At 35.2% G+C, this 14,199-nt stretch overlaps 1 protein-coding gene across 3 annotated transcripts in view; it reads right to left on the bottom strand.

Moving 5' to 3' along the window:
* IPO7 (importin 7) overlaps positions 1 to 14,199 on the bottom strand; it is a 59,958-nt gene that overhangs the window by 19,391 nt on the left and 26,368 nt on the right. For all 3 annotated transcript variants that reach the window (XM_054724570.1, XM_008151048.3, XM_054724571.1), the window contains exons 5-12: positions 11,497 to 11,653; positions 9,996 to 10,085; positions 8,027 to 8,121; positions 7,837 to 7,921; positions 5,482 to 5,616; positions 4,782 to 4,881; positions 2,850 to 2,926; positions 2,342 to 2,458 (exon numbers count right to left, since the gene is read on the bottom strand). In XM_054724570.1, the coding sequence (XP_054580545.1) occupies positions 2,342 to 2,458; positions 2,850 to 2,926; positions 4,782 to 4,881; positions 5,482 to 5,616; positions 7,837 to 7,921; positions 8,027 to 8,121; positions 9,996 to 10,085; positions 11,497 to 11,653 (856 nt within the window). The remainder of the gene's footprint in view (positions 1 to 2,341; positions 2,459 to 2,849; positions 2,927 to 4,781; positions 4,882 to 5,481; positions 5,617 to 7,836; positions 7,922 to 8,026; positions 8,122 to 9,995; positions 10,086 to 11,496; positions 11,654 to 14,199) is intronic.

The raw sequence follows: 14,199 nt of genomic DNA, 5'->3' as shown, positions 1-14,199 counted from the left end.
AGCTATGACGCACACTGACCACCAGGGGGCAGATGCCAACGCAGGAGCTGCCCCCAGCCCACAGGCCCCACGCCAGCCAAGGCGGGTGTCAGCGGGGGTCCCCTGATCACTCCACTGGTCACTCCACAGATCGGCCCTGATTGCTGGCCAGGCTTAGGGATCCTACCCATGCACAAATCTCGTGCACACGTTTAATAATAGTTAAAACAAAAAATTTGATCCAAGAGAATTCAGCCTTTTACACAAATAATTACTTTATGAACTAAGAAAAGGATGGCTGGACAGGTATAGTAAAGCTGAAAGATATACAAATATACCCACAAATTAATGGTAACCAATTCAATACAGCACCATATGGAACAAGGCTACTAGGAGTTGGGTGTATTGTGAACAAATATTTACTTACAATTTGAATAGGTCTCATTTATTAACTTTAAAATGAAAACAAATTCAGATCGTATTTATGAAGAAGTCAGACATAATGTGTACAATTAAGTTGAGGAATCTAAAGATAAATCTAATCCAGTCATTCATTCTTTCCTAAAAAAATTTGTCACAGAAGCAAGATATTCTTCGACTGCAAATGCATTCATGTATATAAATTTCCTTAAAGGTCAATTATTTGAGAAGAAAAAAGCCCACTATTTTACAATTATCTTGCAGCATTAAAAAAACAACTCACATTAAAAGAAGTACTTTTAGCTCCTGTACAACAAAAGAAAATATAAACTGGACATCATTTCAAAATCATATCAGAATGTATACCTTCTTCAAAGGATACCATCAAGAAAATGAAAAGGTAACCCACAGAATGGCAGAAAATATTTACAAATCACATAAATGAAAAAGGTACTGAACTCTACAATTCAACAACAACGTAATTAAAATTAGACAAAAGATTTACATAGACGTTTCTTTTCTTTTTATAAATAATTTTATTGATTTTTTTACAGAGAGGAAGGGGGAGGGATAGAGAGTTAGAAACATCGATGAGAGAGAAACATTGAACAGCTGCCTCCTGCACACTCCCTACTGAATACATGTCTGCAACCAAGGTACATGCCCTTGACCAGAATCGAACCCGGGACCCTTCAGTCTGCAGGCCGACGCTCTATCCACTGAGCCAAACTGGTTAGGACTACATAGACATTTCTCCAAAGATATACAATGGCCAATAAGCATATAAAGATTCTCAATTATGCCCTAGCTGGTTTGGCTCAGTAGGTAGAGCGTCGGCATGCGGACTGAAGGGTCCCAGGTTCGATTCTGGTCAAGAGTACATGCCCAGGTTGTAGGCTCGATCCCCAGTGTGGGGTGTGCAGAAGGCCGCCAATCAATGATTCTCTCGCATCATTGATATTTCCCTTTCTCTCTCCCTCTCACTTCCTCTCTGAAATCAATAAAAATATATTTAAAAATTCTCAATTATCATTCACTAGCAGCCCAATGCACGAAATTAGTACAAGGGGCTCCAAGGGCCGAGGCAGCCCCAGCTTCATCCTGAAGGACGTCCAATCTAATTAGCATATTACGCTTTTATTATTATAGATTAATCATCAGGGTAATGTAAATTAAAAGCATAACGAGAAAACATCTGACACCAACTAGGATGGCTATCTTAAAATAAAAGGACAGATAATAAGTATTGGTGAGGACTTAGCAACTAGAACCTTCATACACTGCTGGTGAAAATACAAAATACAGCCAGACACTTTGGAAAAGTGGTAATTTCTCAAAAATTACCTGCAATTTGACTTCTAGGATTGTATTACCCAAATGAAATAAAAAAATACGTCCACACACAAATGTGTATACACACACACACACACACACACACACACACACACACACACAAATGAGTAAACTAATGTTTATAGCTCCATTGTTCATATAGTCAAAAGTGGAAACAATGCAAAGGTCCATTAAATGATAAGCAAATAAGTAAAATGGGGTATATCAATAGAACTCCTGGGATATTATTTGGCAATAAAAAGGAATAGAAGTACTGTGACCTGTCACATTATGATGAACTTTGAACATATTTATGCTAAGTTTAAAAAGCCACCCATAAAGACCAAATGTTATATCACTTCATTTACATGAATGTCCAGAGTAGGCAAAATTCATAGAGAAGACATAAAATAGGTTAGCAATATCTTAGGGTTGGAAGGTCTCAGAGAAAATGGAGAGTAACTGCTAATAAATAAGATTCCTTTTTGGAATTCTGTGAATATAAGAAAAACCAATGAACTGTAAACTTTAAATGGGCCAATTTTATGGTGTGTGAATTGCATATCAATAAAACTGTTATCAAACTGTGCACACCCACAAAAAGAAATACCTTTAGAAGTATTTCAGCTAAAGAGCCAATCATATGCAGAGCTCCATCTTTTTTTCGAGGATCAGCATTTGGTTCTGTAAGAATCTGGTAGCAAAATCCCATAGTCTTTTGCAGTACCTATATTAAAAAGAGGAAATCCTTAAAAAACATTAATGACAAAAATGACTTACATACGGCTAACATTAAAAGCAGGGTATCTGGCCTGGCCAGCATGGCTCAGTGGTTGAGCATCAACCTATGAACCAGAATGTCACACAGTTCAATTCCCGGCCAGGGCACATGCCTGGTTTGCCGGCTGGATCCCAGTGTGGAGGGGGTGCAGGAGGCAGCCAATCAATGATTCTTATCATTGATGTTTCTCTCTCTCTCCCCCTTCCTCTCTAAAAACCAACTAAACATATTAAAAAACAAATAAAACACATTAAAAGAAAAAAAGCAGTGTATCTGAACAAATTTTAAATATTAAAATTCATAAAAGCAAAAGTATTCCACACATTAAATAACCTACCTCTTTCCTCTTACTACAGGCAGTAAACAAAAGTGTCTGGGCAGCAGTGGTAGGAGAAATGAAATCTTCAAACACATCTAGAGAATAAATTTAAATACAGAAAAGAGTAATTTCAATTACTTCAACAAACACTGCCACGTAATTTATAATGTTGGTAAAAAAAAAAAGGGGGGGGGAGGGAGAACCTTAAAATTTTGCTATATTTTGATGCAAGGTGAATTTGAAAATGAACCCAATCCTAATATATAAATATAAAAACCCTGGGTCCGACATGACCAGAGGCTCGACCAACCAGAAGTCAGTACTGCAGTCACCACTGGGTTGCCGTGGTGACCCAGCACTGACTGCTACGGCAGCAGGTGCGGTGACCCAGCACTGACTGCTGAGGGGGCTGCGAATCAGATCTGGAGAGAGGCCTGAAGAGAGAAGCAGGGTCTGATCCATATTCTGTGTGGCAGCTGTTGATCAGCACTTGCCTCTCTCTCTCTCTCCGGGCCGGGCCAGCAGCCATGTCTCCATTTCTCTCCAGGCCTCCACCAGGGTTGCTGATCAGCCCCACCTTTCTAATCAGGCCCCTTTGATAGGCCCAGAGACGCTGACTGGCATAGAAACCGACCAATCAGAACTAAATTGGCCGGCAGAGGAGGGCAATTGGGGGCAAGATCAGGAGTGCAGGGGAGTGCAGTTAGGGGTAATCGGGCAGGCAGAGGCAGTTAGGGTCAATCAGGCCGGCAGGGAAGGGCAGTAGGGGGAAAGATCAGGCTGGCAGAAAGGGCAGTTGGGGGCGATCAGGCAGGTAGACAGAGGCAGTTAGGGGCAATCAGGCAGACAGGCAGGCGAGTGGTTAGGAGCCAGCAGTCCCAGATTGCGAGAGGGATGTCCCCCCTCCATGCACAAATTTTGTGCACTGGGCTACTAGTTATCCATATAATTTTGTGAAAGCCTAATTCCATGTCTTTTCTGTACAAGATAAATGTTAATAATCCATCAATTTATCCTAATGATTATTTTCCTTCATACAAAACACTACTATGAGAATTCACAATAGGGTCACAAAAATACAAACTACTAAAAGTATATAAGATTCTTTGATTGAAACTTCATAAGAGATCTTAAAGCAGAGAATTCTGCTAAGCCATGCCCAGATTCCTGATTCCCAGAAACAGATAATTAATGTGTTATTTTAAGCCAATTAAAACACCACAATAACACAAAAAATAAGACTTTGCTAGGAAGAAGGACTAATACTCAAATTAGTCAAATTACAATCTTTAGTTCCATGGAGACTTCCTGTGACTCTAGCTTCCAGTATGCATCTTCTCAATTCGCACATATATAACTGATTGACATGGGATCCAAAAGTATAGTTTAGACCAGCGGTCGCAAACTTTTCAGACCTCACAGACCACTCAGTGTTAAGGTATAATCTTGACTTTTTAATAGTTTTGGAATGTGCCAGAAGCACATCTAATAACTTAATAACACTACTGTATTTGTCTGCTAAAAATGATCAAATGCCATAATTAATGAATAGCCCCCCTCTCAAAGGTCTAAAGCAGTGATTTGTAACCTCGGTGCTGCAATAATTTTTAAAACATTAAATACCCGAACTCTTTTCCCTTATGTTGTCAAATTAAAAAATGACAGTAGCAATACAACAATAGGCATGTAGTGTGAATGAATCAAAATTATACCTGTTTTTTGGGGAGATAGGCAAAAAATATATATTTTGGAGTGCCGCAGTATTTTAGTAATTAGTTTATGTGTGTCATGAGATGAAAAAAGCTGAAAATCTCTGGTCTAACCAATGAATAAATTACATTGAAACACCAAAGATATTTCAGTGCCAAAGGTAAGAAGCCTTAATACCACCTAGGTTTACTATACACAACCTTAACTGACATTTTATTTCTTAAAGTAAAAATTCCTTACCAAACTTCATGCGTATATATTCATAAGGGTCTTCTTGCCAAAGTTCTTCATCAGCATCTGTATAGCACATCAATGGAAAAATAACATCTTGGATAATGCCCTGCAATTTAAAAGTTAAGAAAGTAACAACCTTGAGTCAGTATTGAAATTTAAACCTTCAAATTTCTGTTAAGTGGTAAAACAAAAGTAACCCTATAATCTATAATATGTGTTTTTAAAAGCTTAATATAAAACTTTATATTCTCATATCAACTTATTATTCCTTCTATGCAACAAATAATTATGAAAACATGAAGATAGCAATTAAGTATTCTGAGACAATACAACATGAAATTTTAGCTCATGAAGTCCTACAGTTCTAAATAAAGCAAAAAATTACTCATAAAAATAAGCCAATTATCCTCACAACTAACCTGGCAAAATAGTTCTTTGCTTATTCCAAATTACATATATAAAATATTAACTAATCATAATCCAACAGTAAGAACAGTTTTAGATGAAAACATAATATGAATATTCAGAAAATTCCTTTTACTAGAATAAGTTTATGCAAGGTATTTTACCTTGTTTTCCTAATCTACTCTCAAAACAATGACCAGAATTACAATAAGCAACACAAGTCAACAAAAAATGCATGTTAAATCTTTATGGTAATTAATGTTATATTTTCTAGAAAATATTTCAGATAGAAAATGATTACTTGTATATGAGGCTTCAGGTTCTTCCAGGTGAGAGCATGAGAAACTCCTTGATTTATATAATTTAATGTCTGTTGCAAAACTCGAGGAGCCATATATTGCTTCTCCTTGTATTGATATAACACCTTCAATAAAACCTTTGGGAAAAAATTTTTAACAAAAAACAAAATTTAAATAGAAAATTAACAAGTTACAAGCCAGCAAAAAGACCTGACACTTACCTTAATATCTAGGTCACCATCATAAAATCATAAGCATATAATTTAAAGAAAGTAATTTTTATTTTTATTTTTTTAACTGAACCAGCAATCTGGGTATGTGCCCTGACCAAGAATCAAACCTGCCACCTTTTGGTATACAGGATGATACTCCAACCAACTGAGCCACACCAGCCAGGGCGAAGAAAAAAAAAATTTTAATTATATATTGGAGAACCACATTTATTGGCATTTAAATAAACAAACTGAAGTAATACAATGTCAAAGGATTAGTTTCTGATTAAATATAAAAAGAAGAGAAAATTATATGCTACTTATTGAACATACCACAATATTCTGAAACATCCCCATATTGCTAAAATCACCTTCTAGAAAAACCTTACCCAAACTATTCACCTACCTCTTTAATGTCTGGCAACAGCTTTTATTCTACTTCACATTTCAGAACAGGGATTGTCAAAATCTGGGTCACAAACCTCTCAAAGGGGAAGAATGCAAGCCCTGACTGAGTTGGCTCAGTGATGGAGAATCGGCCTGCAGACCCAAGGGTCTCAGGTTCAACCCTCCTCCCACTTTGGGGCCCGTGTGAGAGGCAACTAATTTTTGTGTCACTCTCAAATCAATGTTTCTCTCTTCCCCCACCTCTCCTCCCTCTCTTCCACTCCATTTGAGAATCAATGGAAAACATATTCTTGAGTGAGGATTTTTTTAAAAAGCTAAATCATTACATGCCCTTTTTACTGTGTTAAGAAAGGCATGGATGGCACAAAGTATTGGCAGCAAAACTTTCTGTACCTAACATGAATAAAGAAAGTGGCACTGAAGTGTATTAGCAGTCATCATATTCTTTACAGTCATATAATTACAGAACAAGCTTTCCATAAGAATGTCCTTTAAAAAAAAAGTTCTTAATGAACAAGAAGTATTAATATCACTAAATAGGAAGTATACATACAGCACTTCTGCTATATACTGAAGAACATTTGTTAGAAGAAGCTGAAATAGTGGCTTCTTCCATCAAATACTATCATATACTTGAAAGAAAACGAATAAACCAAATATGGTTATTTAGACCTGAGTGTATGGCATTATTTTTTTCTCAAAAAAAAAAAGAACAAAACAGTCCAGCCACCGTGGCTCAGTGGCTGAGCATTGACCTATGAACCAGGAGGTCACGGTTCAATTCCTGGTCAGGGCATATGCCTGGGGTTGCAGGCTCAATCCCCAGTAGGGGGATGTAGGAGGCAGCTTATCATTGTTTCTCTTTTATCATTCATGTTTCTTTCTCTCTCTCTCTCAAATCAATAAAGATATAGAAAAAAAGAAACTACACCTTTGGGTCCTAGCCAGTTTGGCTCAGTGGAGAGAGCACTGGCCCACAACTAAAGGGTCACAGGTTCAATTCCGGTCCAGGACATGTACCTCGTTTGCAGTTTTGATCCCTAGCTCTGGTTGGGACTTATGCAAGGCAACCAATCAATGGGTCTCTCTCACATCAATGTTTTTTCTCTCTCTCTCCCTCCTTCCTTTCCACTCTCTCTAAAAATCAATGGGAAAAATATCATTGGGTGAGGATTAACAAAACAACAAAAAAAGTAATAGGTTTATTATTTTATTATTATTTTTACTCTTTAAAAAAATATTTTTTCATTGATTTCAGAGAGGAAGGGAGAGGGAGAGAGAGAGAGAAATATCAATGTTGAGAATCATTGATCGGCTGCCTCCTGCACGCCCCACATTGGGGATCAAGCTGCAACCTGAGCATGTGCTCTTGACTGGAATCAAACCCAGGACCCTTCAGTCTGCATGCTGACGCTCTATCCACTGAGCCAAACCAGCTAGAACTTTTTTACTCTTTTTTAAAGCCTTACATGTTTTTTGTTTTTGTTTTTTAATTGATTTTAGATAGGGAGAGGGGGAGAGAGAAACATCAATGTGAGACACTGATCGGTTCCCTCCCATACATGCCCTGAGCAGAACTGAACCTTCAACCCTTCGGTGCAAGGGACAATGCTCCAATCAACTGAGCCACATTGGCCAGGGCTTTATAATTTTATTTTATTTTCTAATAAAATAAGCATGACTGAAATTAATCTAATAATGACATGTTTCTACTTAGAAAAGTTATCTTAGACTTACTTGCTGGACACCAACAGCAAAAGCTTTCAGAAATACTTCAGCAAATTCATTATACTCCTTGGAAACATTGCCAGGGCTTCCATATCTAAAAGAACATTAAAATGTTGATTGTTTCTTTATAATGCTTTATGTCAACACTTATAAAACCAAAAGACTGAAAAAATAAATCATCATGTATCTGGGAGCTTACCTTTCAAAAAGCCTTGCTAAAATATGTAAAGCCCACTTCTTACATTTCCACCATGGTAACTCAGGTCTATCATCTTCTTCAACTTGAAGTGTTTCCTTATTTAAAGAGACATTTATTTAATGATAGATATAGTAAAAGATGATCGAATTTAAGAGAATAAGAGGTGAAAACAGATTCTCAAAAACATGAATGCTCCTCTAATGTTGGCCTTTCATATTAAAAAGGTAGATTTGAAAAAGTACTAACCCTTATTTAAATATAAGAGGCACTTCCAGTGCTTCAACTACCTATTTATGAAGGATATGCTTTTTAAAATTCTTGTTAGGTGCCCTGCCTCTTGAGATCATGCCCACCTCTTTCTCCACCTCTCGCCCCCACCCTTCCCACCGAGTCATCCAACCTTTGCCTTTCCCTCTCTTAAGCTCCAAGAGACTGTCTTCTGTTTCTGTAACTTGTTTTCTGAGCCTACCCAGCCCAGATGGCTCACTTCTACTACCTCCATAACTTTCTCTCATAAATTGGGGGGGCAAAAATTTTTTTTAAAGCTTAAACCCATTTTAGTCAAGACCCAAATAAAAGTCAAGGTCATGGCAAGTAGTTTAATCAAAACCTGCAAAGTTCAAATCAAAAGGCACGAGAAAATCCATTTCAGACCTCTAGTTTCAGAAATATTAGTATAAATACACAAATATATACGATTGCAAAGACTTGTGTAAGAACATTCATAGCAGCTTTAACTAATACTAAAATTCGGAAACCACTAAGATGTCCATCAACTAGTATATCCAATTTGCATATAAATGGTAGTACATCCATATAATGGAATACTACTTGGCAATAAAAAGGAACAAATTACCACAACACAACATAACACATCTGATAGATAAATTAAGCCAAAAAAGGTACATATAAAACAATTACTTTCAGCTTATAAATTCTTCCCCGTTCACAGATGTCTGCAAATTATTAGGCTAAAAATTTAGCTATGGACTTTTAAAAAATACATAACTTATATGTAACATTGTATTAGTTTAAGGTATACAACATTATGATTTGATATATATAGTTTGTTCCAAAAAATATATATACACCCTATAACAGCTGATAACTCAATTTTCATTCCTTCTCAGGTTTAACTGATTTGAAATAATGGGTGAAGCCAGACTAAGCTTTGAACAAAGAAATTTTATCCTCAAGCCCACTAGACTTTTAAGGGGATACATAAAAGGTAAAGTTTATGGTACAAAACTGGCAACAATTAAAAAATTAAGGGTGCACAAATGCCGAACTAAAGGTTTCTTAAAGTCTGAGATTCCACTGCTTCATAGTATTACCAGTGCCTGGACCAATGAATGATCAGTTTGAAAAGAGGCATGAACCAAAAAAATTATCCATTTCTGTAGATTCTTTTAAAATTTGAAAATGAACTGTATGTTAATAAACACTGATTTTATAATCATTCAGTGTACATACATTTTTTGGGGGATACCCTGTATGTATATATTGTGAAACGCGCACCACAGTAATCATTAGGAAGGTGGTCAACAGGCACAAATTTCCAGTTATAAGGTCTGGAAATGTAACGTATAGCATGATGATTGTAGTTAACAATGTTGTATTATATATGTGAAGGTTGCTAAGAGAGGAGATCTTAAAAATTCACATAAGAAAAAAATGTATAACTCTGTGAGGTGATACATGTTATAAGGTCTTAATTAAAAACTGATAAGAAACAGAAGAATTAGGATGAAATTAACAGACATATAAGCATTTAAACAATATATAAAATAACCCTTTACATACTTTGTATATGCACATATGTAAACAACTAAATTTTGTCTATCTCGAAAAATTTGCATAGTCAATTATGTAAGTTTATAAAGAATGTTACAGGAAATGGCAGTTAAAATTCTCAAAAGATAACTAAATATTTATGTTTAGTAATATAAGAGAACATAAAGAGACTTACGTTAGGTACATCTCTGTTCACAACAGTCTTTAAAATTTCTATCCATTCTGTCAGGTTCTGTTGGTTTATCAGCTCCAGTGGTAGTGTATACTAAATTAAAATCAGAATTAATTATATTAAAAATCCTTACAAAAGAGAATTCCACTTCCTTTTTATTATTCACAAAACCTACAAAAAGTATTTCCTTCAATATATATTTCTTGTTTTTCATACATAGGCAAATTTGATTAGTTACCTTCACTGGGGAATTGTGGCAATGACAGTGGAATCCTTGTCTTATTGCCAAATTACTGGGAATATATTCCATTTTCACCATAAGGTATGATATTTATTGTGGATTTCTAGTGAACATTTTTTTTATCATGTTAAGGAAATTTCGATTCCAGGATTCTTAGAATTTTACTTAAACCAGGAATGACATCCTCTTTCCATATAAGAATTTTAACCACAAAATTGATTTCTTACTGTTGATCCATTCTTCAACTCCTGCAATAAATCTTATCTCTTAATAGGCTTATAAAATCAATATCCTATTTAGGATTTTATGACATTTTAACAAGTAAGAGGCCAAACTTTTATATCAGGGTATGCTAATCTCAAAAAAATTCATTGCAATGATAAACATTTTGTCCTATACCCTAAAATAATTAACAAAAAAAACTTATTTTTAATCTAAAAGACGGGGTTACTACCAGTAAGGGGGGTGGGGGGAGAATAGAAGCAGTACTAACATTGCCTATTGAAATCACTTTTAAAAAATTGCATAAGGAGCCAAATGGAATGGTGGTATTAAAGTAAAGTGCCCTTAGGTTAAGACTTGGAGATTGTCTTTAAAGATCTAGCAAAGACATGCAAAATCCAACCAAACAATAGAATGAGTCAGTTACAGTTTCAGTGAAGGTATATTTAAATGCAATTTAAAAAGAAAGGCATGAATTGAACCAAAAGTCCTGGTAGATGAAATGAATCCTTTTATGTTTTAATCCTGATAAAAAATTCTATTTCTTAACTAAATACATGCCACTGAGAATACAGACACAACCATTTTTTTAGCCTATAACATTTGTTCCAAAAAGATTTATTAGGACAAAATACAAAAATAATGAGGCTCATTATGTGCCAGTCAAGCCCACAGTATTAATATTTTTGTGTAACCTAAGTTTAGGAATAGGTTTTGTAGTTATTGGGACAATCTATGTATATTTGGCATACCAGAGTACTTCTTAGATATAAACTATAATCAAGTAACTGATTTTCAGACTTGTAAAAGGTACAAGAAAAATATACTAATTTTGTAAATAGTGTTGATGGTTTAAGAGAACTTAAGAGTGATCACTTATAATTTAAGATTTATTAGCTTTGTTTGTATATTTGGGTAAGTATGCTTGGTTAGACTTTTAACATATTTATAATTTTAGCAACTTATATTTGACTAGCAAATCATTCCCTTAATCTAGATACACTGATTTTTTATACTTAAAAACTGCTTTATAAAGATTACCTGAACAAGAGCATAGAAGATCTTGAAAATCTGTTTCTGAATGAGAACAGACTGATCAGACTGATCAGAAAGAAGCTGAATAAAACGGTCCTTTAGCACTGGCAGGAAATGCTGCATTGCTGCTACCAAGGGAGTCCGTTCCTCTGGTTTCTTGTACCTTTAGGTAAGAATACAAACTATTTCTGTAAGAATTTATTTTACAATTTTATTTATAGATAACATATCAATTTAAACTACTTGTTTGTTCACACAAATATAAGAAAATAGAAGAAAAGCCTACGATGCAACCAAAAGCAACTTTAGAAAAACCTCAAATAATAATAGGATATCTAAAATTTACTCAACATTATCATGAGGTCTAACCTTCAAGGTCCCGTTAGTATCCTCTTTTCTATAGCTGAGGAAACTGAGGCATAGACAAGTTAGATATCTTTCCCAGTATACACATGTAGGTATGAATCTTAACAGTCAAGAACCAGGGTCTGTACTGTTAACCACTTCACTATGCTATTTCTAATTCTGAATACTGTATAACAGGAGGTACAATGGTTTGGCTTTTAAACTTAGCAGCTGATGGATATAAAAGCAATTATATTTTTTATCATCCTTAAGTAATTTATATACCAAGAGTATTAATTAACAGAGTGGCATCTATAAAACAAAAATACTCTAAAAGCATCATAAACCAAAAGTTTTTTTAAATAACTCATCTGGCAACAAAAACTGACCTCAACAGGCTATTTATGATTTCATTTATTCCATTTGGAGAGAATATTCACATACTTTATAGCCAATACAATAATAATACTATTGAGTGCTGATACAGATTTCAATAGGAACATTACATAACATTTATTATGTGAATCTTTCTAAAATAAAAAAAATCCTGAATTCTGAATCACATTTTGCTCCAAGATTATGTATAAAGCATTGCTGACATAAGATATTTTCACATTCAGATTCTTTAGCATTTTAACTGTATTGTTAAAAAGTTTGATGCCTTATTTCAAAAAAGAAACTTTAAACATCAAATTTTTAAATTAGGTTATTTAAAAGGATTTAAATTGGCTTTCTTTTACCAGAATCCAGTTTTATCTACTGGTAGACTTTCTGAAGAGGGGAAATGTATTTAAGAATTGCATATGTTGAGCACCTTTTTAAAAGGTAAAGGTAGACACTCTTAAAAGGCTAGATTCTTTTTAGCTATTGGGGAAAATGAGAACTGAGGTCAATTGCCAAGAATAAAAAATACCAAGAGAAATGTTCACACAAATAATGCCTGAGACTGTTAAACAATAAAACTGACCAATTATCTGCTGAGAACACAATTGAAAAGGTTATCCCTCCATTTGCACTCTCCATAAAACCTAAAAGTTCCTGTGAAAATGTGACACCAATTAAAGCTGACTACAAGGTTATGGTGTGTCCATCTGGTGAGCCATGTTGATAGAAAAATCCTTAAATACTAGCCCATAACTTGTGTTAAAAAAAAACAAAAACAAAAAACAACTACAACAACAACACAAAAACCTTCAATGGTTCATCAGTATCTAAAATATCACATATAAATTTCCCATCATGACATTAAAAACCCTCTTTTAACACAGTTCCAAAACTACCCCCAAATTCTCAACAGAAAGTATCCATACCATAGTAGTCTCCTAACTACCCACTAAAGACAGTATCTCATTTCCACCTCTGTACCTTTCTTTTTGTTCACACTATTCCATATAGTGTGACATGCCTTCCTCTTCAAATGCTCCTTCTGTGCTCCTTCAACTGACAAGTATTTCCTGAGGATCTATGCTCCTGAAGGCCACCACAACTTCCAATTTCTCCATGAATTTTCTTAGAACTGCTTCAGTCCACACAGATCCCTTGTGAACACCTTGTGCTCCACAATCAAACACTGGCTGAAAATGAACTGGAAATCCAATATGGTAGCAGCCTCCTGTCTCCCATTTAAAAAAAATCCCTGTCAAATTCTCTCCTGCTAAGATTATAGGATAGGAGAGACTTGAACTTCCTCAGACAACGACAGCTTATTATTGTTATTCTCTCTCATTTTAGTCACTCACTTACCAGAACTACAACTGGCACTCTGACAGAGGTTGGAGCAACAGCTGGAACATTCCTTAGCAGAAAGATGGGTAGCTGGTGGAAACACAAGAAAACACCAGTACCAATGCTGTAAATGGTATATTTCTCTCCTGCTCAGAACAAAAGCAGCAGTTCATGAGCTACTTTGAATTGGGACCCAAAAGGGTATCGTAGGCTAACTACAAGCCCCAGATTAGAGGGCTCACAATGGCATCTGTGTAGCTATTAGGACTGGAAATAAAAGTCACCGTCATGGTGTAAGCATTCCTCAATCCTTCCTCATAATTTTCTAATGTCGAAACTTTAATGTGCCTATAAATTTCATTATTTTCACCACACCACTAGAGAAAACCCCTTTTACATTTGACTTACTACTTTTAGTGCTATATACCTCAACTTCCAAGGTTAGACTTTTTTTCCCTGATCCCTAAATCCAGATCTAAGATGATTCCTTGTTCTAAAACAATGTCTTACTGATACTGATATGAACTCTAATTTGCTCAAATATGCAAACACTGAAATAGGTGATTGTGATTCCCTTAAAAAACAATAATTAAAACTAGTCATATGAAATTCCAACATATTCTTCTTAAAGAATTGAAG

The sequence above is a fragment of the Eptesicus fuscus genome, chromosome 13 (genome assembly GCF_027574615.1).
Source record: "Eptesicus fuscus isolate TK198812 chromosome 13, DD_ASM_mEF_20220401, whole genome shotgun sequence".
In the NCBI taxonomy this organism is placed as follows: Eukaryota; Metazoa; Chordata; class Mammalia; order Chiroptera; family Vespertilionidae; genus Eptesicus; species Eptesicus fuscus.
Note: the sequence above shows the minus strand (reverse complement) of the source record. Positions and strands in the feature narration are given on the sequence as shown.